We start from the raw sequence: 25,603 nt of genomic DNA on the forward strand, positions 1-25,603 counted from the left end.
CCCCCCCCCCTCTATATATATCCAGGTTCTCACTAAATTGCTTAAGGTTAGTACCTTGCTAAGTTGCTGAGGCTGGCCTTGAATTTGCAGTCCTCCTGCTTTGCCTTACTGGGATTATAGGCATGAGCTACCATGCCTGACTTAGGTGAAAGATTTATGGGAAAAGTTAAAACTATTACTCTACATTCGTACTTTGATATGCTTGCTGGGCCATCCTATGAGTCACAAAAATTAGAACCCATGTATGGTAGAATACTCCTGTGTAAATAGTTCCATATTAGTAGTCAGGAGACCTAATTTTAATCCAGCTTTTCCGTTTCTACGTATATGACCTGGGGTATTCTTCTAGCCTTTCTGAACTTGTTTCCTCTGTCAAGTACCTGCTTAACTTATCTTCTCCCATATTGTGAAGATCATAAGAGACAATGTATGTTAAAATATGTGATAAACTGGTGCTGGTGATGTAGCTTACTGGTAGAATGCTTTCCTAAATATGCACCAGGCCCAGTACTACCATCACACACACACACAAAGATAAATTAAGGAAGAATACTCATAATTTTTAAATTACTATTTTTGTTCAGCTTCCTGTGTAAATTTTTGTTTGATTTTGTTTAATCATCCTGGTATAGCTTTGACTGGAACGATGGCTTGTTTGACGTGACTTGGAGTGAGAACAATGAACATGTCCTTGTCACCTGTAGTGGTGATGGCTTGCTGCAGCTCTGGGACACTGCCAAAGCCACAGGGCCACTACAAGTCTATAAAGAACACACTCAAGAGGTAGGAAGAGAATCTCTTTATGCTGATTGTTTTTCTTTCTTAGACTTTGAAATCTGGGGAAATGCTTTCAGGGGACAAGTTTAACGTTTCTTATACATGTTAGATGTCACTTATTATCTGATTATTCAAATATAAAGTTGGCCTAAGGATCTGGAAAGAGAAGAAAAGGTCAGGCTTCTCATTAGGCCGTAAAAATGCCTCCAGTAGTATACTGTGGGTAGCGTCATTTCCCCCAGAGAGCCCCATACTTTATGCCATGAAGAATATGCTTTCCATGCAGTGCCTTAAGACAGGGGTAGGCGGACTTTTCACAAAATCATCACAAGATTATCTTTAGGCTTCATTAAAATTCCTGAGGATTTTCAGAATATATTCGAGACAGCACCAAATACTGAATATGAGACAGAATGTACTAAAGAAAATTTAAATGTAAATCCTATCTGGTTTGTGTGTCTAGATTTTCTGTGTATGCATGTGTAGCGTAGGCAATAGTTGGGGCTTTAGTCATACTAAAATACATATATATTTTTAAGGAACAGGATGGTAAAGACATTCTCTCTTAATGTTTAAAAATTTTAGGTGGCAACAGATCCTTCAGGTGATAACTTGCAAATTTACTTTCAGATTTGTATCAACTGCAGTGCCTGTTCCAGCTGTTCCATAGTAGGCCATCAATAAATTCTTGTTGGATGTAAGACTATTAGAGAAAAGATTGGTTATGGGAGGGTTCCATATATCAATTTTTATTAGTATTTGTGAGAAAAAATTGGTTATATGAGCTTTACAAATATGATTTTTATAGTTGTGGCTATTGAAAAATTAACATTTTAAAATTTTTCATTGTGTCATGGGAATAATGAAAACATTTATTAGATTTGGTTTTCCAATAACACTAAAGTGAAAATTGGAATTATTAATTCTAAGAGTGGTGAAGTATGAAATTTTAAAAAGTAGACTAGTTATTAGGGGACCAAAAAAAGTGAAGGAAGACAGGTGCTATTCAATATCTCTCCTCTGTACAATGTTTCATATTTTCAACTACTCCATTTTTATTTTATTGATTTTTATATAATAGTGAAATCCCCTTAAGCAACTTAGGGCACACAGTTGGTGCCCAACTTGGGGTGGGGAGTAAAAAAATAATTGATGAACAATTTTCACTCATGGATTTTAGATAATTTTTTCTTTTTTTATTGCCAGTATTTTTGTAAATTTATAAATATAGGAAATACTTTCACTTCTTCTGTGTTAAAATAGAAAACCAACAGTACCAGTAGTAGGGCCTTAATTATTAGTATATAAGAAAAACACTACACCAATGAGTTTTCTTAATTATGCACTTTAAATACAATGTGCATTTCATTTTTACATTTATGAATTGCCTATTCTGTTTTAGAAAACAGAATGTAAGTTTTGAGTCCATTGAGATATTGATTTCAGTTTGAAATATTGTGTAGAAAATTAATATTTCTAATATTAGTACTGAAAACAGTGAAAATTTTTAGTTACTTTGTTATATCATGAAGGTTGTTTGAATAAATATAGTTGTAAATTACCATGTTTTTAGAGAATCACAGAGTATTAAGACAACTGTTAAAGGAAGAATTTTGTTTCAGGGTATTCAGTGAAAGAATTCCCATAGTAAAACATTTCCAAAATTCAAACATATTTTGTGCCTTCATGAGTTTTACCATCTTCTTATACCATTTGTATTATAAATAATGTTTTTTCCCTCAGGAGTTTTTTTGTTTATTTTTTTGTTGACTTTTATTGCTTCTCTAAATAAACAAGATAGATCATAAAATAATATATCTAATTACATAAAATGGGTCATGTTTATTTGATTTTTTTCTTTAAATCAACTTCAAATTGTTACTTCATTTATTCTAAAATAGTAATATTTGTGAAGTTATAGGATTGTTAACTGATTTAGCATGTGCATTTACACAGAGTAAATATAAAGCATTATAGTATGTTTTTAATGTATGCTAAAATAAATTAATAAAATTAATATATAATATAAATGAATAAAATGTATATATATCAGTTAAAAAACATTTTTTATACAATCAGTGGTGTGTATATATTTCCTGGGAAATATGTTCTAGAATGTCCCTAATGGATGGTCATTTTTTCTTTACTCATCTCAGTGAAAATGAATTTCACTATATTTAGGAGGTAACTTATTTGACTTTTAAGTTATCCTAATGGTTGGAAAAGTGCTTTTTCTATGCCTGAATAAAGCTCCAATAGCACCCAGCATTGCTTCCCATGCCTTTTTCTGAAATAGTGAGACTAAGTCCACTCCCTCTTTTCTAGGAGAACCCTTGAAAATAGCCATCATGCCCTTTTTAGTCTTCTCTCTTCCAAACTGTGCATTTGTCATTTCTTTAGACTGTCCTCCTATTACATGGTCTCTACATCTTTCACAGTCCTGGAAACCCTCCTTTGGTACTCTCCTGTTTTTCTATGTCTCTTTTAATGTAGCCTACTTAATTTATTCCAGAAATGTGATGATCAGTGCTGTGCTATATAAAACTTTGCCACCATAATCTTGAGCCTCTGGTTCTAATAATATTCCCTGAAAAGGCTGTATATCTTTCTCAGCTGTGTCATAGTGGTGGGTTACTTTGAATTCACTAGTAAAGCACCTAGATCTTGTGAAAATCTTTGTTATTTGAACAACTGTTAAACCAGATTTACATCATTCTATAATTATGAAACTGGCTTTTTAAATTGAAAACATACTTTGTTTTGTATCTTTTTTTTTTTTTTACAATTGATTATTCTAGATTGTCCCTACTCATTTTCTTTTTAAATGCAATTTTGATGAGCATTTGTATCATTTAGGATGCCTTGTAATAAATAGCCCAACTAAAAGTAGCTTGAACAATTATACTTTATTATTATTATTATCATTATTTTATTGTATTAATTTGCTTGGTTATGTGTAATAATAAACTAAGATAACCTTTTAGTATTTGTTACAGCATCAACTCCACTTCTTGGTACTGATTTTTGTCTTAGTTCAGGATGCTATAGCAAGGTATCATAGACCGAGTGGCTTATAAACAACAGAAATTTGTCATAGTTCTGGAGACTGGGAGTCCAAGATTAGGATGCTATCATGACCAGTTTCTGGTAAGAGCCCACTTCCAGATTTCAGATCATTGTCTTCACATGTATATTCACATGGTAGAAAGAGGGTATGCAAGCTCTTGAATGTCCCTTTTATAAGGCCAGTTATCCCATTCTTGAGAACTAAATCCTTGTGACCTGATTGAATTGAAGGCCCTACTTCCTGCTGACATCACATTGATGGTTAGGATTTCAACAAACGAATTTTGGGGGAACACATTCTGTACATTGTATACACCAGGTGCTAAGAAACACTTAAAAAAGTATTTTAGGTCAAATGAATGCTTTGAGGAGTTTATAAATATTGTTGATAAATTAGTAAGTGAATGAGTGTACACAGTTTCAGTGTTTTTCACTGGTATGTTCAGGGAAGCTATGTTATAATATAGAGTAGCAAACAATGGGCCGTCTTCTCCTATGGAAGGGTGAACAGCATGGTTGCTGTCAGCCTTCCATATGAGTCGTAGCTCTGTAATTTACCCGTTCTGTGACTTTGGGCAAGTTACTTATTTTTTCCTAAACCCTAGTTTCTTCATTTGTAAACTGAGCATGATAGTAGTTTGTATCAGGGTCATTGTGACTGCTTGGACCAGAGCCAGCACTGAATAAAATATGAACTACTACCATTTGCTATTATAATGGCGTTAGAAAAATGTAAAATGTGTTAGAAATTCTCTGTTTACTTATTTTAATACTTGATTACTTGTGACAAATGCCCTATAATCGATTTTCAGATGTTTAGATGAATCAAAAAGGAGAGATCTAACAGATATATTTTAGGCCTTGAAGAATGAAGGTCTTGGTGATTTGAAAAGAAAGAAAAACATTATGTATGTGTACAACTTCTAAAGTTAGCGTTGAAGCAGCAATCAGATTCTTCTCTATATTGTTTAACTGGTGTTTGCTGAAGCCATTATTACTTTTGAACTCTCAAAATGCCTTTGTTTAGAATACTTCTGAACATATACTAGAAGTGGAAGAATAAAAAAAATTTAAAGTTCAGTAAGAAGGAGAAAAAAATGAGTGTAAACCCAGAATTTTGTTTTTCTGATTCATGATTTATGGCACAATATTGTTGATAGTGAGTTATGTTGACCTTAAAGATGATGTAGAATCAAGCCAGGCATGGTGGCATAGGCCCAACTACTTGGGAGGCTGAGGTAGGAGGATTCCAAGTTTGAGGACAGCCTGGGTGACTTAATCAAGACTCTATCTCAAATTAAAAAATAAAAAGGACATGGGGTAAAGCTCAGTAGTAAATATGCCCTGGGTTCAATCCCTAGTACCAAAAAAAAAAAAGAGAGAGAAGATGATGCAGAGTCAATGTAATATTTATTTCAGCTTTTCATTTTCAATTTACTCATTAAAATTTTTTAAAATACTTAAATTTTGTCAAAATACCAAGGCTTAATAATTTGCTGAATTTTTATACGGTATAATTCATTAAAGTTTTTGAGCATAGCTTATGAAAATTTACTTTGAACTAAACATGAAACTTTTAATAACCTATTGTGGAGAAAATATATTTGATTATACATTTTTTAGTAATGGTGTGCCATGTGATTAAAATCTTGTTAACTTAAAAAAAAAATGAATCAGTTATTCACCCTTTAGTAATGATAGGTGCTGAGAAGGCTGTAATGATGAGTACCAATAAAATTATTAATGTAGAATGACAACCACTCATACATTTAACACTCTTGTGACCCATTTAGATATATATTTATATTTAAAGCTGCATAATAGATTTGCTGTCTAAAGAGAATTTTTTCTTCCTTCCCCTCCCTCCTCTCCTTTTCCCTCCTCTCCCCTTCTTTTCCTTAAAAAAAAAAAAAAAAAAAAAAATTGGAATGGTTAGAGGAAGGAATTAGACTCAATGTACTTCCTTTCTCATACTTAGTCACATTCAGCCATTCATTTTAGAGTAGATTACTGTAGTAAGATTTCTTTATAGTTTGAAATAGTAGTAAAACTTGTGATTGTGGAGGAAAATAGTTTCTAGTTAGGTATCAATTGAATCAATTCTCTCATTTTAGATTTTACTGCCAATAGGATGTAATATCTGTATTGGTCAGCTTTTTGTTACTATGACCAAAATACTTGACAAGAACAATTTAGAGAAGGAGAGGTTTATTTTGGTTCACAGTTTCAGAGGTTCAGTCTATTATTAGCTGACTCCATTGCTCTGGGCCGAAGGTGAGGCAGAACATCATGGCAGAAGGGCATGGTGGAAGAGTGCTTCTCTGCTTCTGTCTTCCAAGAGGCAGAGAGGGTAGGGAAGGGGCTGCAGGGAAGATGAACCATTCCAGGACACATCCCCAGTGACCTATCTCTTCCAGCCATGCCCTACCTATCTATCACCCATTTGGCTCATTCATATTAATGGATGGATCAGGTTACAACTCTCATAATCTAACCATTTCACCTTTGAGCATTCCTATATTAACTGTGCTTTGAGGGAATACCTTGATCCAGTCTATAACAATATTGATTGTTACTTTTTAATCCTTATGTTTTAAAAGCATGGCCTAAATGAAAAATGATATGTGATGGAGATAGGCATCTGCATAAGTTAAGATCTGTGAAAGAGTGTGACACATTCAGGCAACCTCAAGTTCTTTGGTGTAATTGGAGCTTAAAGTGTATAGTAGAAAGTTGGAAGATGAGGTAAGGAAGAGGGATAAAGGTCATTTCACGATGGACCTCTATCTTGTGCCTGGCTGACAGGATTGGAGTTTGTGCTGTGAAAATTCAAGAGAAAAATGATTATATAGATTTTGGGCCACACCCCCTCGGTATAAAGCAGGCCACACATGGCTGGATAAACATTACCCATGTTCCACTTAATCCACTTTTTTAAGCATCAGCTGTTATATAGGACTAGACAAATCCTTCAGACATTTGAAATTTTAGCATTTAAAATGAGAAAGATGTGCAAATTCTTGTTTTAATTCAGTGGTTCTCAGACTTTGTCATACTTTAGTTTAGCATCATCTGGGGAGCTTTTAAAAGTCTTCATGTCAGTTCACAACATCTGAGGATCGGAGCAAGCCATCAGTATTATTTAAAGATTCCTAGATGATTTCCATGTACAGTATTTGGAAGCCACTGCCTTAATTTCATAGTGGTCATATGTGTATTGTCTAGTATTTTGAAGATTATAGTAATCAAAATGTAGATTTTAAAAATCTTTAATAAGGGGAGTGATTTACTTTACCTTGCAAAATTATTATTCACAGTCCACTTATCTAATCTCAAGGCTTTCTAAAAAATTTTAAAGAAGAGAAAATGATAGTTTTAAATAGATGGAAACTGTAATATAATGTATTCAAGTAAAGAAACATTTTCATGCATGATTACTGCTACTGTATCTGTCATTGCTCTCATTTACTCAGTGTAGGTGTCAACAATACACTTGTCTCCAAACCAAGTTAGTGAGTGAACCATAGATGGGAATTGGAACCCCATCTCTCTTATTTTAGAATCTATTAAGAAACATATGTAGGAGAATTATGCAATCTTATTTCATAATTTTAAATCATGAAACTAGAAATTATTTTTAGTTTTGCTGCAAGCGCATATGAAATGGATTTATTTGCAGAACTTTTAAAATATATGAGAAATTTATTGTAAGGCAGCAATATAAGCATACGTATTTTAATTTTTTACATTATTATAAACATGTATTACATTTTATATGTATGTATGTCAAAAAGAAACAATAGAAAGATAATGAAAAAACTAATAAGGCTTTTAAAGGGAGTGGGAAAGAAAGGGGAGTGAGGACAAAGATGGATATAAAATTTCTCCATATTTTTGAGGTAGGATCATTGAAATATTTTATATAATTAGGAATCACAATTTGAATCAGAAAGAAAAAAGCAATGCTAAAAATTGAAAACAAACAGAAACAAATTAATATTGTTATCTGTCAAAAGGCGCCATGATCAGGTATTAAAAATAATGATTTCAAGTGACTTTAAGAAACCAGTATTGTTCACCCCAATGGGATGTTTGATAAACAGTAAAAATTTTAAACTGCATTCAGAAAAATCAATGCTATTATTTGAAATTCTTATATGTATATCACAGGATAAAGCTTAACAGTAATTATGTCATCAGAAACCAAAATTTTTAATATAAGAAATACGAGACATGGGAATATAGGGTAAGTAGAAACAATCTTAAAATTGGATGTTTTGTGTCAGAAAGCAAGAACGTTACAAGGGGCCATTGGCTGCATGTCCAAGGTTCAGAAGAAACAACTGGAAGTGGTTCTCAGCCAAAGATGGGACAATTTGAATATCACAAAGGATTATAGCAATGAATTGGAGTATAGGGTATATACACACCCTCTTATATATGTATTTTCATTCATACATGAAATTATAATTATTAGAAAATAACTGATCATTAAAGATTAATATGATAAACAAGTCCTTATTCTGAAAACTGATAAATAAAGATAAAGGAACAAGGCATTTACCTTGCCTTTTCTGTGTGAATTTTATTGTAGAATAACAAAAAATTGATTAAATTTTTTTATAACAGAATCCTAGCTAATATATGCAGAAGGAATAACAGAATTAGAAAATCATCATTTAGTAGCCCCTAATGAAATAATGACTGTAGGCGAGGGTCATCCATGGATGTTAAAATCATTAATTTAAGATTGAAACAGTCTCTGAACAATCTAGGATCACTAAAAGTGGGTCAATCAGAAATTATATGCTTCCTAATATAATAGGAAGCTACAAAAACATTGAACTGAATCTGATTAAGTCTCCAGATCTAACTTCCAAATTAAGGAAATAGGAAGGGTAGAGGAAGAAGTTAAATACCACTACGAGGAAACAATTAGCAAATCCAGAATATAAGACAGGACCAATAACTTGGTTGCTTAAGCAAGTAAATACCATGGGAAAGGTATTTAGATTAAGAGCCATAACAGCTAATTGTAAAATATGGACCTTATTTGGATACTGATTCAAATAAATCAACTGTAAAAAACAAAAGATATTTTTGTGATAATCAGGGATATAAGAATATAAATTGAGTGTCAGTTGATATTGGAGACTTGTTAATCTTGCTAGGGGTGAAAATGCATAAAACTTAATAACTAATGTAAAAAAATCCTTGTCTGCTGAAGTACTTATGAGTAAAATGGTCTGATATTTAAATACTTTAGCAGTGAGTCAATCTGTCAATAATGGGAAAGATAAAACAAGATGGGCAAAAAATGTTGATAGTCACAGAAAGTGTGTAATAGGTACCTGGGGATTTATTATACTATTCTCTGTAATTTTGTTCATGCTTTAAAATTTCCATAATGAAAAATTATTTTTAGATTTAAGTTTTACATTAAAAGAAATATGTAGCCTTTCTAATTGCTTAGTAATTAGAAGTCAGTGTCCCTATCCTTTGCATTGATACAGATAAGTAAAAATTTATGGGCATAGTTTGTATTTGATGGTTTTTAATTAAATAGACCAACTTAAAAAGGACATTATTTTACAGTAGATTAAAAATGAGTTCTTTGGGAATTAGTTTCAGTAATAAAATTTGTCTTCTCAAACTAGTTTTGTTGAAGTTCAGATTTCATAAAGCAGCACAAAACATTGTTCAGTGTTTTAAAATTTTTTTCTTTTTCTATTTTTCTCAATTTTTTTCACCACTGCCAAGAGTAATTACATAAGGTAGGCATTTAGAGGACCCTGCTTTTAAAGCATAAAATCCAATGCTGCATATTTTTCTTACTTTTTATATTTAATTTGATCATTTGCCATGTCCACTCTGAGGGAGTAAAAGAAGAAATGAACTATTCAAATGGAGGGGCCAGAGGAGTAGGGTGAGAGGCAAAGGAAGGGGGAAGGATGGACTGTGGGCCTGCAACAGTCAGTGATCATTGTGCTAAGATCAGTGAGAAGTCATTGCAGATTAAAAAAAAAAAAAAGCTATGAAATATTAATACATTCAAAATATATGTAAAATGTAAAAAATGGTATATTGAACACTTGCATATTCACCATCTAGCTTAAGAAATAAAACATTACCTGCCCCATGGAAGTCCCTGATTACCCATCTCTAATCCTATCCCTCCTCTCTCTCCTTTTTTCCTTCCTTCTTCCCAGGAATAACCACTAACCTCAATTTTCTATTTATGTTTTCTTTTTAGCTTTACTACGTATGTATGCATTCCTAAGTCATGCATAGTTTTGCATGATTTTGACCTTTGGGTAATATGAATCAACATGAATCTCATAATGTTGAGTGAAGATAAGTTTTGGAAGTCACATAGTCTGAAACCTATTGGAAGGCTTTTTACAGGGGAATGACATTTATACATTTTTTTTTCCCTTTTTTTTTTTTTTTTTTTTTTTTTGCAGTACTGGGGATCAAACTCAGGGTCTCACACAGGCTAGACAAACACTCTACCACTGAGCCCAGCCCTTTTTTATTTTATTTTGAGACAGGGTCTTGCTAAATTGCCCAGGCTGGGCTTGAATTTGTAATTCTTATGTCCCTGATTATCACAAAAATATCTTTTGTTTTTTACAGTTGATTTATTTGAATCAGTATCCAAATAAGGTCCATATTTTACAATTAGCTTATATGGCTCTTAATCTAAATAACCTTTCCCATGGTATTTACTTGCTTAAGCAATCAAGTTATTGGTCCTGTCTTATATTCTAGATTTGGCTAATTGTTTCCTCGTGGTGGTATTTAACTTCTTCCTCTACCCTTCCTATTTCCTTAATTTGGAAGTTAGATCTGAAGACTTAGTCAGAAGCTGGGATTACAGGCATATGTGCCATCATACTTGTCTTAATATTGTTATTGTTTTTATAATTTTTAAAATGCAGTCTGGTAATGGATTGGAGGTAAATAAGAATAGATAAGGAAAGCAGTTAAAGGATGGATCTCTTCAGAGAGATTACATACAGAATTTTTTTGTGTGTGTGTTAGGGTTGGACCCAGGGTTGCTTTACCACTGAGCTGTAGCCCCAGCTCTTTTTATTTTATTAGGCAGGGTCTTGTCAACTTGCTGAGGCTGTTCTTGAACTTGCCATTCTTCTGCCTCAGCCTCTCAAGTCACTGGGATTACAGTTGTGTACCACGTCACCTGGTGACACACACACACTGTTAACCCCCATCCTTTAGGATGTTATCACTCCTAACTCTTTACCCTTGCTGTTCCCCTGATATGGAGGACTTGTTCCCTACTTAAAGTCTTTTCTAGTTCTCTCTATCTGAAGCCTTTCCTCTCATATTTGCAGAGTCCAGTCTTTTTTCACACTGAAGTGTCTGCTTAGAGAGGTCATTCCTGATTATTTTATTGGGAAGTGACCCTGCCCTTGTTATTGTTTTCTAATTTCCTTATTTTTCTTAATAGGTTTTTAAAATTGCAACTTGAAATTATGCATATTTTTATTTATAAGTGTCTTCTGCTTAAATATAATATCTGTGAGGGTCAGTCTTATCTAATACTGTAACTGCTCCTTTCCTTGTGCCTTGTACATGGTAGGTGCTTAATAAATGTTTGTTGAATAGATTAGCAAATTGATTTGAGATTGGGTTAACAAAATCCAGTTATTGTTTTTCATCTATCTCCTTAAATATCTTTCTGGCTGTGAACTTTATTCAAAACCTGAAGTTAATGTCCAAACCATATTCATACTAGACATTTCCCCTTGGCTGTCTTGCTGTGACTTCAAACTTGATGTGTATAAAATTGTACATTCATGTCCACCTTCCAGTGTTCCACTTTTGTTAATGCCACCATAACTGATAGTTGACAAAATCTTGGTATTATCTTGCTTTCACTAACCCTAATCCCTAGGGTGCTATTTATGTCTGGAGGCATCTGGGGTCACTGTTTCATCTCTGATTTCTGCTTACTGACATTTTAGCCAGCCCTCAAAGCCCTGCTTAAGTCTTTTCTTCTGGGCATCAAGCTGAATCTTCCATCTTACACCCCTTTTGAACTTAATATCTGTAGTTCTTTCATTTTCAAGCATGATCTCCCAGCTTGCTAGTTCCTTTACTATATCCAAATACTTTAAACATAGTAAGATAAGTGAGGTATTTATTGATTGAGTTGACTATGTTTCCTTAATTTCCCATTTAAAACAATTTTCTTAGTTGTAGATGGACACAAGACCTTTATTTTATTTATTTATTTTTATGTCGTGCTGAGGATCGAACCCAGTGCCTCACTTGTGCTAGGCAAGTGTCCAACCACTAAGCTACAACCCCAGGCCCTATTATCCCATTTTTAACCATGTTCTGTCCTTAACTTTGTTCTTGAGACCTATTACTTGACACTTTGTTTTGTGGCAGATAAGAAAGTGTCATTAGCATAATTTTCTTCTGTTCTGCTAGGACTGGGTTCTGTCTGAGCTGATGGAGGTTCCTGCAGTGTTAGAGATGACAAGTCATAAGGTTTTGACTCTGGCATCACACTGGAGTTGTGTGGAGGCAGGGGGCTATGAGCTGAAGATGTTAGTCTTTAGCTAGTAGTTCTCTATACTGTACTCAGTGACAATTTTGCAGGTTGTGAAAGTAAATTTGATTAGCTAAATTATTTTAACCAATAATTACTGAGTGCCTCATTTATTGTGATGAATATAGTGTACTCAAAACTCAGTGGTTTTGCTCATGAGGAGTGTCCAAAATCGAGCAGGTATGGCAGTTATTTAACATTACTTTTAGTAAAATTTGCCAAGTGCTGGATTAGAAGTGGGTACAAACTGCTGGTGGAGTGCACAAAAAGGAGCATCTGACTCACTCGGAGGTTTCAGGGAGGTTTCAGTTCATAAGGGAAGTAATGGGGCCACATCTTGACAGATAAGTGGGAATTCACAAGTAAACAGGAGCTTTAAGTTCTTAGAAAGGAAGAATTCACAAGCAAAATGGAATCATTCTGAGCCTAAATGCAGCTCCAGTGAGGATAGTACCAGCAAGGGCAGTACTATTTAAAAGTTTTAAATTTTTTAAAAATAAAATTATTAAGGTTCCAGAAAAAAAAAAGAAAATTTTACATTTTGTTCATCATGGATTTTTTTGCATTATTTTTAAATTTTAAAAATACTGCATTAACAGATTATTTATCTTGATAACCAAGTTTTAGGGTAGCTAAGTGAGTGTCTCATATACCCTACTCTAGTCCTGGTCCACCTGCTGTCCATATTCATGCAAGAGGGAAGGCACTTTGAATACTAAAGGAACCACTCATAAAGTAAATAGAAGGGGCAGCAAAAGCCAAGAGCTGTTGGGCATCTGTTAGTTATAGATAGAAAAAAGTTTGGAAGCAATTGCTAAAGTTCTTGACAGCCAAAGAATTTGACTTTATCCTCTAAATTTCCTCTATTAAGGGACCATATAGTAAATATTTTAGATTTTCTAGGCTACCAAGTAACTGTCACAAGTACTAAACTCAGCCCAAGCAGCACACAAAGCAGCCATTATCAATGATTGGGTGTGGCTATGTTCCAATAAAACTTTATTTACAAATCAAGCATAGGGTCAACTTTGGCCCTGGTCCACTAGTTATAGTTTTCCAACTCCTGCTCTAAGCTGATGTGAAAAGTCAAAAATAACAACAATATACTTTAATAACAACAAAAATCTTCATTTAGCTTTGTGTGCCAGATGCTCTCAACACTTTGTTTTATATCCCATTTAATCTTCACTTCTATGTAGTAGATACCATATGCTAAGGTCATTATGTTTCCCTAAGTGTTACTTTTTAAGATTTCATATCTAAGTGACAAAACATCCAGATTGTAAAGGCAGTATTTGTATTACTGATTTTTTTTTTAATCAGGCTCTAACATGACTCAGTATATAGCACTGAGAAGCAGACAGCAAGTAACCCTTACTTATCACAGTAAATCCCATACACTTATATTTCCTATGTATATGTGGAAATTAAGAGTTTTAAGATTCAAAATAACCTTTAGCTGGTCATATTTAATGACATATACTCAGGTCCATGTCAGGACTACTTTCATCAAGTATAATTATGCACATATGTAAGTTTTGAAATGGTTCACTGAGAGCAGTGAAAGATAATAGTGGCAGTGGATAAATAAAGCTGTTTACCAAGAGATCTGAAAGGATCACCTGGTTTCTATAAGCTTTTTTTATTTTTTAAAGAAAGGCCAGATAGTGATATTAATTGAATTTTAATGCTTTCTGATAAACATTGACCAGGCAAGCTTTTTTAGATGAGTAACTTTCTAATCTGCTTTGACATTTCTTCATGGGTGCTGCAAACAATGATTTGTTGGTAGGTTTAAAAATATGTGTAATTTGTTTTAGTGAAGGAGGTTTGGAAATATCCTGTAGAATCATGTTAAGGGCAGTTGGAGTCTTATCTACAAGGAGTATGCATGGAAGTATAGACAGAATTTCCTTTCCATTTCTCAAACATTATGTTGAGATGGCTAGGACTTTATTTGATGTTTTAATAAAGTAAATTGGTTGTTCTAGCTGGCTATCATCGTAAAGAGATAAAATATAATATTCAATTTAATATTATTATGCTTTCTAAATACATTAAATGTTTTTAGGTATATAGTGTTGATTGGAGCCAAACCAGAGGTGAACAGCTTGTGGTGTCTGGCTCATGGGATCAGACTGTCAAAGTGGTATGTCAGCATTGTATTTAAAAACAAAAACTCTCTTCTCCCGTGCTTCTACTGAATTTCTTTTCCAAAGTATTATTCTGTAACTTAAGAATTGAACAATTTTCTTTTTAAAAGATATATTAGAACATTATAACTTAAAATTTTCTAGTCTTTTGGCTAGAACCTAATTAGCTTAGCATTGATTATTTTGGCCCCTTAAAGACCACCTTGTTTAAATAGATCTTAAAGCCTTGAGATAACATGTGTATTATATGTGTATATGTAAATATATATGGTATATTGTACATGTAATACATGTAAAAGCATACATTTGAATTTATCTCTGTTAAATAATTAATCTATTCATTTATTTGTAGTGGGATCCAACTGTTGAAAAGTCTCTGTGCACCTTTAGAGGTCATGAAAGTGTCATTTATAGCACAATCTGGTCTCCTCATATCCCTGGTTGTTTTGCTTCAGCTTCAGGTAAACAAATCTGAATTTACCAAAAACTTTACTTGCAGTGAGGGTGGCCTTGTTTTTCCCCATTAGGTGGCACTGTGTACCCTAAATTCAGAGAAAAGTGGAACACGTTACTGTTCTTTGGTGCTCTTAAGAAGTTTCATTCTTTATTAACCTCTTTAAAAGAATTAGCTGAGACTCAAATTGCTTTCCAATGAATCAATGAATCTGACTCCTAAAGGATATCTCCTTGTTTCCTGGCAAGGACAGATTTGTGGATGGTAATGTCATAACTGAGATAATAAATATATTTGAAAGAGAAAATCTTTTGTCTTAGAACAGTATTGAACCCGTGAGATACAGGGGGTGTGATTGGAGGGGGGGTTGTGAACAAGAGGTTGAGTTTGGAGCTAAAAAGTCTGGTCTTGTGAATAAAAATTGTGTCCTTGGCTTATGATTGGTAACCAAAGCAATTGTGGTAAATCAGAGGAATCAGGGAAGACTAAGTAGAAGAAATCTTGAAATAGAGCACACCTAGGCAAACTGCTAGCCTCATGTCAAAATGGTTCTCTGACAGTTTTTATAAATAAAGTTTTGTTGGAGCACAACCATGTCCATTCATTTGTATGTTGTGTCTGGCTGCTTTCACACTGTAGTGGCAGAATTGAGTAGTTATAGAAACCTAATGCCTCTCAAAGCCAAAAATACTTTCTGTGTAGCCCTTTACAGAGAGTGTTTGCTGACCTCTGCTATAAAACCTTGAGGGGAGGTAAATAATTAGAAGCTTTTATGCACAGTTACTTGTTTAGAGGAGGAGATAAGACAATAACTAGAGGAAGAAATAGTGTACTTCTAGCATTATCTTCTTATTTAATTATGCAGTATCCAAATATAGGCAACCACTAGGTAAGATGTGTTCCATTCTTGATAATAAATTATGTCAGTGCCCTGAGTTTTTGAATTATGTTGAATGGTGTTTAGTCTGCTTTTAGTTGCTGTGACCATACTACCTAACAATAACAGGAAAAAAACTTAGAGACGGGAAAGTTTATTTTGGCTCATAGTTCCAAAGTTTTAGTCCATGGTCAGATGAGTCCATTGCTCTGTGCCCAAGGTGAAGCAGAACATTATGGTGGAAGGGCGTGGGGGAGGGAAGCTGCTTACCTCCAGGTGGGCAGGAGGAAGAGAGGAGGATAAGGGAGGAAGGGGCTACAGGGAAGATGAACCTTTCTAGGGCATGCCTGCAGTGGTCTACCTCCTCCAGCATACCTCATCTGCCTACGGTTACTACCCAGTCCATTTAAACCAGGATGGACTGACTACGTTACAGTTTTCACAGTGTAATTATTTTACCTCCAGACATTCCTGCATTAACACAGGAGATTTTGGGGGACACTTCATATTCAGAACCACAACAAGTAGTTTCCATAGGAAATATAATGATAGAAATTATTTTCATTATTTTATTATTTTTTAACTTTAAAATTAAAAATAACCAAAGTTTTGTGAATTCTGGAAGTATTATTAAGTTGAAGACACTCAAACAAAAACTTTGAGGTAAATTCTATGCAAACAAATATATCCACTTGGATTATGCAATTTTTTGATATTCTAATTGTGAATAATGGTAATATCTATGTATGGAGCCATAGTTAATTTAAGAAACATTTTGTTCTTTGATAAAATGAACATTTTCTAAAATGAAGAGTAGTTTACCTGTGAACTTATGAAATTAACACACTTTTAAGAATTTCTAAGTTATCTGAGTTATAACTTTCTTATCCATGATCTGAATTAAATCTTTTCCAAAATATCAAGTCTTTTGGGATGAGACCACTAAAATATTGTTCATACTTATATTTCCTTTTCTAGGGCTGAATTTCTTCTTTGATATTTTATTTTTCTGTGGCACAGCTAACCATAGGCTGTATATATATTAAGTAAACAGCAATGTTAATATACTTTGAATTTATTAACCATTTAACCTATGTCTATAACTTGAGTTAATCATCTTTTATGCTTTTAATTTAACGTAAAGGATGAATTTCATGCATGTAGTCAGTCAGATCTGTGAGATGACCACAGTTCAGTTTAATTTTTAAAATTCTGCCTTTTTATATTTTTTACCATTGGTGAAAAGCCCTAACATAGAATGTTAATTTGATTTACATTCACATAATTTTCTTAGGGGAGGAATGTCCTTGGCCTTATATGTACTATTTCAAAGGGGTCATTTCAAACTCTGGATGGAATTAGTGGTATAGAAAATTTCCACCTTCAACAATAGTAAAAGTAAAGGCATGTCTGCTGAGGGCGCTAATTGGCAGCATTCACAGTGAATTAATTTTAATAATAAGTATAATTTTGCATATTTGGAAAAATACCAGTAAGTAAAACTTAAACTACTGATAGAATTTAAAAAAAATTATTCTACTTTGCTGTAATTGATATGCAGTTTTGTTTATGTTAACATTTAAAGTTCTAAAATTGCCTTCATTTGTTTGGGGGGGGGGGTTTGTTTTGGATGCTGGAGATTGAACCCAGGACCTTAAATATGCTAAGCCTATGTTCTACCACAAGGCTACACCTGCACCCCACCTTTATTTGTTTTTAACCACGTTCTTTATAGGCCTGTGACCAAATATAAAATCTGGTGACAAAATCATGAACTAATACAGCTGCATTTATTTAAGCATCTGTAGAATGGTGTGTATTAGGCCTTTGTTTGAACTAAGTCACACATATCTCTTCCTTTTACATTGGCTTTTGTGAAGCACTATATATTATTGACTCTGGATATTGCACATAGAATATTCAGTGTATGAGACTGAACAGTAGAAAAAGATTAATTGTAGAATGAGCAGTATAATCTGAATACTTAACTTTTAAACTACTCATACAGGGAAAATGGATAATATATAAAAATGGTCTTTTAGGGGCTGTGGCTCAGTGGTAGCACACTTGCTTGGCATGGGTGAGGCGCTGGGTTTGATTCTCAGCACTGCATATAAATAAATAAAATAAAGGTCTATTGACAATTAAAAAATATTTTTAAAAAATGGTCCTTCAGGCTGTGGCTGTGGCTCATGGGCTGTGGCTGTGGCTCAGTGGCTATGGGTGGCTCAGCAGTATCACACTTGCCAGGCATGTATGAGGCACTGGGTTCGATTCTCAGCACCATGTATAAATAATAAATAAATGAACGAATAAATAAATAAATAAATGTCTATCAACAACTTAAAAAAATCTTAAAAAGTGGTCTTTCATAGAAGCTTCTGTTTAATTATATTAGCTTCATGTGTTATTTTAGAAATACAAATAGTAGTCATGTTATCCAGGACTTCTTTAATTAAAAGTGAAAAATATTCTGACCCAAACTGCATTAAGGAAGAAGATAATTTATGTTCTGACACAGTTGAAAAGTCTAGAACTAGCTTAGGCTTTAGAGGCTGGTTAGATGTAGGTCTCTGTCTCCTGTTGATTGGTTTGGTGTCAGGTACCATATGTTGGCAAGATGGCAAAAGCTCCAACCCCTACATCCTTTCTAGCTTTTTCCAATAGGAAAGGAAGAGATTCTCTTGTAGACATTCAAAGTTTTATATTCTGTCATTGGTTCTGATAGGTACATGTGGATGTCTCTGCAGCAGTCACTCTGCCCAAGGAAGGGGATGAAATGTTTTGACTCACTTAGGTCTGGTTTAGCCTCTGCAGTTGGGAACAGAAAATGGGAGAAGGCAATACCTAAACTACTGTGCTGAGGAGGGAAAGAGTGAATCTGATTCAGTAAAAGTAGGTAGGTAGATTCTAGAAGGCCAGTCTTCGTTAAATTAGGTACATGTAAGGCTTAAAATAAATCAGAAGGGATTCAATGAATAAATCATTGAACCTTTTAGCTCTAAAATCTGTTCCTTAAAACAACCACAACAAAACCTTTTAAAATCTTTCCCTGTGAAATTGGATATAATAAAGCTGTTAGGATTTTTGAAAACTCATTGGAAGGTTGATTTATTGAACATTTACCATTTTCTTTCTTTAACATTTTTATTAGTTGTTGATGGACCTTTATTTATTATATGTGGTGCTGAGAATTGAATCCAGTGCCTCACACATGCTAGGCAAGCACTCTACCACTGAGCCACACCTCTAGCCCCAAACATTTGCCATTTTATTGACATAGTCCTTCATGATGCTTTTCAAATAGTAGCCTGTTTCATAAATTTGAAAAGATTTAAAATTTCTTTTCTATTCTGCAGAAGTTTTGTAAGGAGTTGTGGTGTAGTAAGCAGTAAACTCTTATTGTGCCATAGTCATTCAAAGGGAGACAAGAAAATTGCTTACCAAGCCATGTCAATGTATTAGCAGGCAAAGGAACTACTTACCAGATTTTTTTTGTTTGTCTTGTTTTCATACATTTCCTATAGCACTGTATATTCTTTTATAGAGAATAAAATAATAGGAAATGTATAATAAATGTATAATCTCTTATAACTGGATTCCTTTCACAGGCAAAGACTAAAATATTTTTGATTGTTATTACATAAGATATGGGAGCAACCATCTAATAAGATGTTTTAAAACAATATAATAAGAGTTTTAATAAACATCTAGTAAGAATTTTAAAAATAGATCCGAGGTTTATTTTGATTGTTGAGAGGGACATTGTCAGGTTCAGTCAGATATTTATCGAATATTCATTGTTTACTAGGCATAAGAGATTAAAGTGAGGAAAAAAATAGAGCTGTCCTCCTAAAGCATATTGTCCAGTAAGAAAGAGAGATGCTAAGAAAAAACTAGAAGCACATGATGGTAAGGGGTGTGAAGTTCTTTGCAGGAAAGGTACTATAACACAGTGATTAGGTACGTGGACTTTGGAGCTGGACTGCCTGGGATCAAGTTCTGTTTTCCTCACTATTGTGTGACTTTGGTCATGCTACTTGACCTCTATATTTTCATTATTTCTAAAATAAGATTGATAGTAATACCTTATCATGGCTCTGGAAATGTTACCTCCTTATGTAACACGAGTTCCTGGAATTCTATGGAAACATTATTTATTCCTGAGTTTATTAAGGTTGTTTGGTAGAGATGCTTCCCTGAGGAAGTAGTGTCTAAGCTGCTACCTATGAACTACCTATTGTTAGGAGATGAGGGGCAGGAGGCCAAGAGATGGGATGTGTATAGAACAGAGCATATTTGCAAAGGATCAGAATGGCCTTTGCAGTGCATGTGTGCTGCAGGAATGAACAATCTTGGCTTTTCTGAGAATGAGAACTCTGAGAACAGTGGCTGAAAGTAGCTTGCTCTAGAGAATATGGAGTGTACAGTTAGGTAATAACATACTAGTCCAGTGAAGAAGAATATTTGAGCTCTTTATATAAAGAGGATTAATATGAAGCAAACTTTCTTTTGAGCCATGAAAACTAAATTACTGCTTTTACAGACTCCATATAATTGCATAAGTCATAGCCATGCCTGAATGTGTGGGGTCTAGCCAGTAGTTAAAATAAACCTTATTCTACTGTAAGAGAAAGTCATATTACATCTGATAGGCATCTGGCATTTCAATTAAATCATTGGTGCCCAAAAGTACCCTTTTGGTACTTAGTTCACTCTCTTTGTACTCATTATTCTTACCTAATTTCCTCTTACTTACTGCAATTTGGAATTAGACATAGTAAAAGCCAGCACTTCCTATTCTGGTTCTGTTGCCAATGGCAGGTCTGAAAATGATAAAGAGAAGCTGGTAATTCAGGTGGGTCTATGGCATGTCATAGGACTCTGATAAACGTCTGGCTGATGATGAAAGGCCAGTTGTCTGGAAGATGTGATTTTAAATATCGATGTCCTGAAAGAGTTGAATGAGTCATTCAGTATACCATTTGGCTAGAAAGTCTTTTCTTTTACCTAGGAAAGAGAGATGAGGACAGAGTACCAAATGTGTAACCATAGGAGTGATTAAAAGTCTTAGCTCCTGCAGAGCAGTCTTTACATTTTTGTGTCCCTTCGGTTAACTGCACTAGAGGGACAACCTAAACCAACTTAAAAAAAATGTTGTTTGAATATGATGGTTCAGAGCTATAATATTATGTCAAGAGAAATAGAGTAGCCATTCACCCAGCCTTTGTTGTGCTGTTGTTTAATCTTTTACACACATACAGAATGGCATGTATTCTTATGTATACAGCCTGATGAATTTTCACAATGAGCACATCTGTGCAATCAGCACTCTGTCCAAGAAACAGAACTGTACTAGAGGACCCCCTTCTGTTTTTCAAGTCACTACTCCTCCTCCCAGACACTCCACCCACGGTAAATATGTCTGCCTTCTGACAGCACAGATTAATTATGTTGCCTTCTTTATACTTTTGTGTCTTCTTTGTTTTGTTTGACACTGATTCTTTTGAAACTCAGCCATATTAGTGCTAAAATAAGTTACTTCGTCATCTCCTAATTTATACTCATTGTAATGCATTGGTACTTTAAGGAAATTCACACATTCAGATAATGTAATTATCAGGTGAATACAAGATAATTGGACTTTAGCCAGTGCTTCAGTCATGGCTGTATCAGACCTTATAGTTTCAGGTGTAGTATTAAAAATTAGTTTTGAAAGTGAACAAGCATCACTTGTGCACTTTGTATGTTTTAGTGGAAGCTTCAGACTGAATCAGATGTTTTTATCTGGGGCTAGGCTTTTTTAGAGATGAAACTTGGGAGAATACCATTCACTATTGCCGCAGTCTGGCTGGGCACAAAATCACGAGCCACTCACAGCCTTGTAGATTCAAACAGCAATTCTTTATTCCCGAACTCACACCGGCACACTACAAGCATGTTCTGGGCAAAATCCACACTCTCCACCGGACTCTGAATCCCAAAAAACTCTCTGAATCCCGCGAGAACTCAATGGGAACTCAAGGCGCCTGAGGCAGCAGGATACACTGAGCAAGGTCACCTTTCATGCAAAGTTGCTGCAAATGCCCTGGGTCCAAGGCAAGCCCATTTCCACAATGGAGAGTCCTCCCTCTAAGCAACATGGGGTAGGCTGACAAAGAAATTGCCATGCGTCATTCTTACTTAGCTATGGCTCTCAGCAACTATCTCCATGATAAGTGGTCTCCTTTGCCTGTAAGTGATAGTACTGGAATTGTCTTAAGTCATTGAGACATGTTTTGAAAGCATATCCTAGAAAGGGACGGGATGCTTGAACTGCCCCATGACACATTCTCTGTCCTTGGTAACTTGACTTTGCAGTGAGACACATGACCCAGAGGCTTCTGAATGTTAAGTTTGTAAATTCTACTATAAGAAAGTGGTTAGCATTATCTTTTTTCAATTATATTTCAGAAACACACACACACACACACAAACATGCACCCCAAATACCTCTCTTTGACCTGCTGGCTGTGGTCAAACAAGGAATGAGAAATTACAGCTGGCTTTGCTTGGACTTGCTGCTGGCTGGTGTGAGCCTGTGTTGAACTATAAATCTTTTTAGAAGCACTTGGTGAGAAGAGGTTGTTCAGAGGCTGATGCTAGATATTCACATGTCACTCTGCTGTAGATACTGAAGTCTGAGGAAAGTCAAAAAATGTCATTTAATCAAAGGTATTTGGAATTCTGAAACAAATTCCACTGGTTAGTGGCTAAATTGGAAACAGTGGTTATTTTTAAGGTCCATGAAGATATTTTAAGCTCTAGCCCATATCAGTTCAGAATTATTTCCATTTGGCTCATTCCCTTTTATCTCTGCCATCCTTAGGTCCAAAAATGTTAGTTACTTTTACCTATAAAAGTGTTTTCCAGCCTTTTATAAAGTAGCAGAGTGGTGTTTTGAAATTAAAGAAGGAAAAATTTCACACACAAAGAAATTTAGTACCTATATATATATGAGAGAAAGAAAATGTTTTTCTCCCAATTTAGAGAAAAAGTAACATAGAAGCCAGGTATAGTAACACATGCCTATAGTGCTAGCTTACTCTAGAGGTTGAGGTGGGGGATCACTTGAGTCTAGGAATGTGAGATCAGCCTAGGACACATAATGACAACATGTTTCAAAAAAAAAAAAGAAAAGAAAGATAAAAAATAACAGAACAGTAATTCCTCAAGAATCAGCCAGCATTGTTGACTATGACATTTGTTCTATGGCAACATTAGGAGGCAGTGTAGTTAGTTGTAAAATGCACACACCGGAGAGCCAGACCAAGTGGGTTCTGCTTGCGTGTCCTGGTTCTGTTGCTTAGTATCTTGGGTAAGTCATTTCATCTCCATATGCTTCAGTTTCCTCATTTGTAAAATGCTATAATAATTACTTATGTTATAGTTTTTGTTTCATAATAATTTTTGTATTGTTTCATAAAAAGTTAATATATATAAACTATTTAGACCAGCATCTGGCACATAGGAAGCACTCAATAAATATTAGCTGTTATTATTTGGAGGGACAGAGATGACTTCTAAATGTAGGTGCATTTTTTTTTTTTCAGCTTTTAGACAATCATTAAGGATATATCATATATCTGGCACCATATGAAGCCTTATCTCATTTAAGTCTTGTAAGAGATACTTTATCATAGGTAAGGAAATTGAGGAGTTAAGTAACTACCAATTGATCACACTGGTTAGAACCAAGTTCTGGGACCCTAAAGCCCCTGTTCTTAACCTCTACATTTCATTAGTACTAACAAATTCTTATCTTTCTTTAACAACTTCCAAATAAGCAGGGGGAAAAATGTCTAAAGTAGCTAAATTTAGCCATATAATATGGATTCATAATTAGATATATAGGAAAGTACATGTAGGATAATTTTAAAGTTAAGGATAATTTTAAAATTTAGCATTTTTAGATATCATATATTAGAGTGTGTATCTACCATGTGCTAGAGACCATGCCAGGTGCTCTACAGAAATTGTATTCTATTAAATTCTTGTACTATACCCTGTGTTTTTTTTTAAGAAATGAAAAGTTAGTCTCAGAGATAGTATATACCCTATACAAAATCACACACTTATAAATGAGCCCCCACCTGCTCTCATGCCAGAGTCTATACATTCTTCATGAGGCCTAAGTAGCTTGCTTCTACTGTCATTGTTGTTTATATTTTACTTTTGAGGTAAATGTATATACATCTAGATTTTACTCATTCTATCATTTTTTCTTTCCTTGTAGTTCAGAAAACTTGAAGTCAAACAGCATATAAAACATTTAGTCAGGGTGACTTTGTACAATTAAACAATGTAAGCCAATTTTTGCATAAAGATTAAGGTATAATCTTTAAAATTCTTGAGTTTGTTTGTTCCAAAGAAAAAGTATACCTCCAGCTCACCCACTAAAATGTAGCATATATAAAAACTAAAAGTATTGGGTTGGAAGTATGACTTTGTGGTAGAGCAAAGCTTACTATGCTTGGGGTCCTGGGTTCAATCCTCAGCACTAAAACAAACAAAAACACCTAAAAGTAAAAAAAAAAAAAAAAAAAAAAAAAAAAAAAAACAAAAAAAAAAACTCTTTTCTCTTGGCTTGGTAGACTTTTCCCTATATTTAACAGTAAGACAGTTACTGTATTGTTTCTTATATAATATGCTTGTACAGAGTGCTGACTTTATTTACTGGGCATGAGGATTTTCAGGGTTTTAGGGAAAAAGTGTGACTGAGTGTTAATCATTATTGTACCTGTCTGAGTGTGAGATTAAAATTTTTCTCTTTGAATAGATTTAAAAGCATTATCATGGTACATTACTTTTTGTAATCTTTTACATTTAGTAGTTCCTATGCATTATTATGGTTTTAAAAACATATAAAGATGGAAATATTGTAAGAATGAAAGTAATAAAAGTAATTTTACTTGATTTATCATCATGAGCTCCTTATGTCACTGAGCAGCCAAATGGTGTGATGATGGAAAGTGATCAAGTCTTCCTTTTCTACCAGGTGATCAGACTCTGAGAATTTGGGATATGAAGGCAACAGGAGTCAGAATTGTGATTCCAGCACATCAGACAGAAATTTTGAGCTGTGACTGGTGTAAATACAATGAGGTATTGTGTGTGGTTCTCTCCTGAGCTTCTGGCCTTTCAGATGTGGAAATCAAGATTTATTTATCTTTGTTTATGTGGATTTTGGTGGTGTTCTGAACTATTAAGTAAAATTCAGTCCCTTCATTTCTAATTAATGATTGTGACTGACCCGCATTAGCATTAATTGGCTGTAAGTGCTCATAAAACAAGCAAAATAAGAAACACAAATTCTCGAAAGTTCAACAGTGCAGCTTTGTTTGTTTTGGGAAAGTGCTTTACAATTTATGTAATCTTTTCTTGATTGCTTTTAACCCTGTCACTTTGTATCATCTTTTGCCTTCTTTTTCACTTTCCCACTCAGACCTCTGAACTATTTGTAACTTGATTTTTAATTTGACCGTTGTATCAGCTTTAAAATTTTTCTGTTTCATCTTCCCCTTTAAACACAATTTTCATGCTTCTGTAAGATAGCACTGTGTAATTTTTTACAAAACTTCAGTTAACCATATGAACATATGAATTACATAGGAGTGTATTAAATGTGTTAATATGCTACTTGGGTACCTCAAATG

General features: G+C 34.2%; 1 protein-coding gene across 1 annotated transcript in view; it reads left to right on the forward strand.

Annotated features, from left to right (window-relative positions):
• The window catches only part of Pex7 (peroxisomal biogenesis factor 7), a 65,993-nt gene that overhangs the window by 3,059 nt on the left and 37,331 nt on the right, over positions 1-25,603 (forward strand). Inside the window, exons 3-6 of the mRNA XM_015501609.2 lie at positions 633-783; positions 14,496-14,573; positions 14,930-15,038; positions 24,946-25,052. Coding sequence (XP_015357095.1) covers positions 633-783; positions 14,496-14,573; positions 14,930-15,038; positions 24,946-25,052 — 445 coding nt within the window. The remainder of the gene's footprint in view (positions 1-632; positions 784-14,495; positions 14,574-14,929; positions 15,039-24,945; positions 25,053-25,603) is intronic.

Source organism: Marmota marmota, unplaced genomic scaffold (genome assembly GCF_001458135.2).
Source record: "Marmota marmota marmota unplaced genomic scaffold, marMar, whole genome shotgun sequence".
Classification (NCBI taxonomy): Eukaryota; Metazoa; Chordata; class Mammalia; order Rodentia; family Sciuridae; genus Marmota; species Marmota marmota.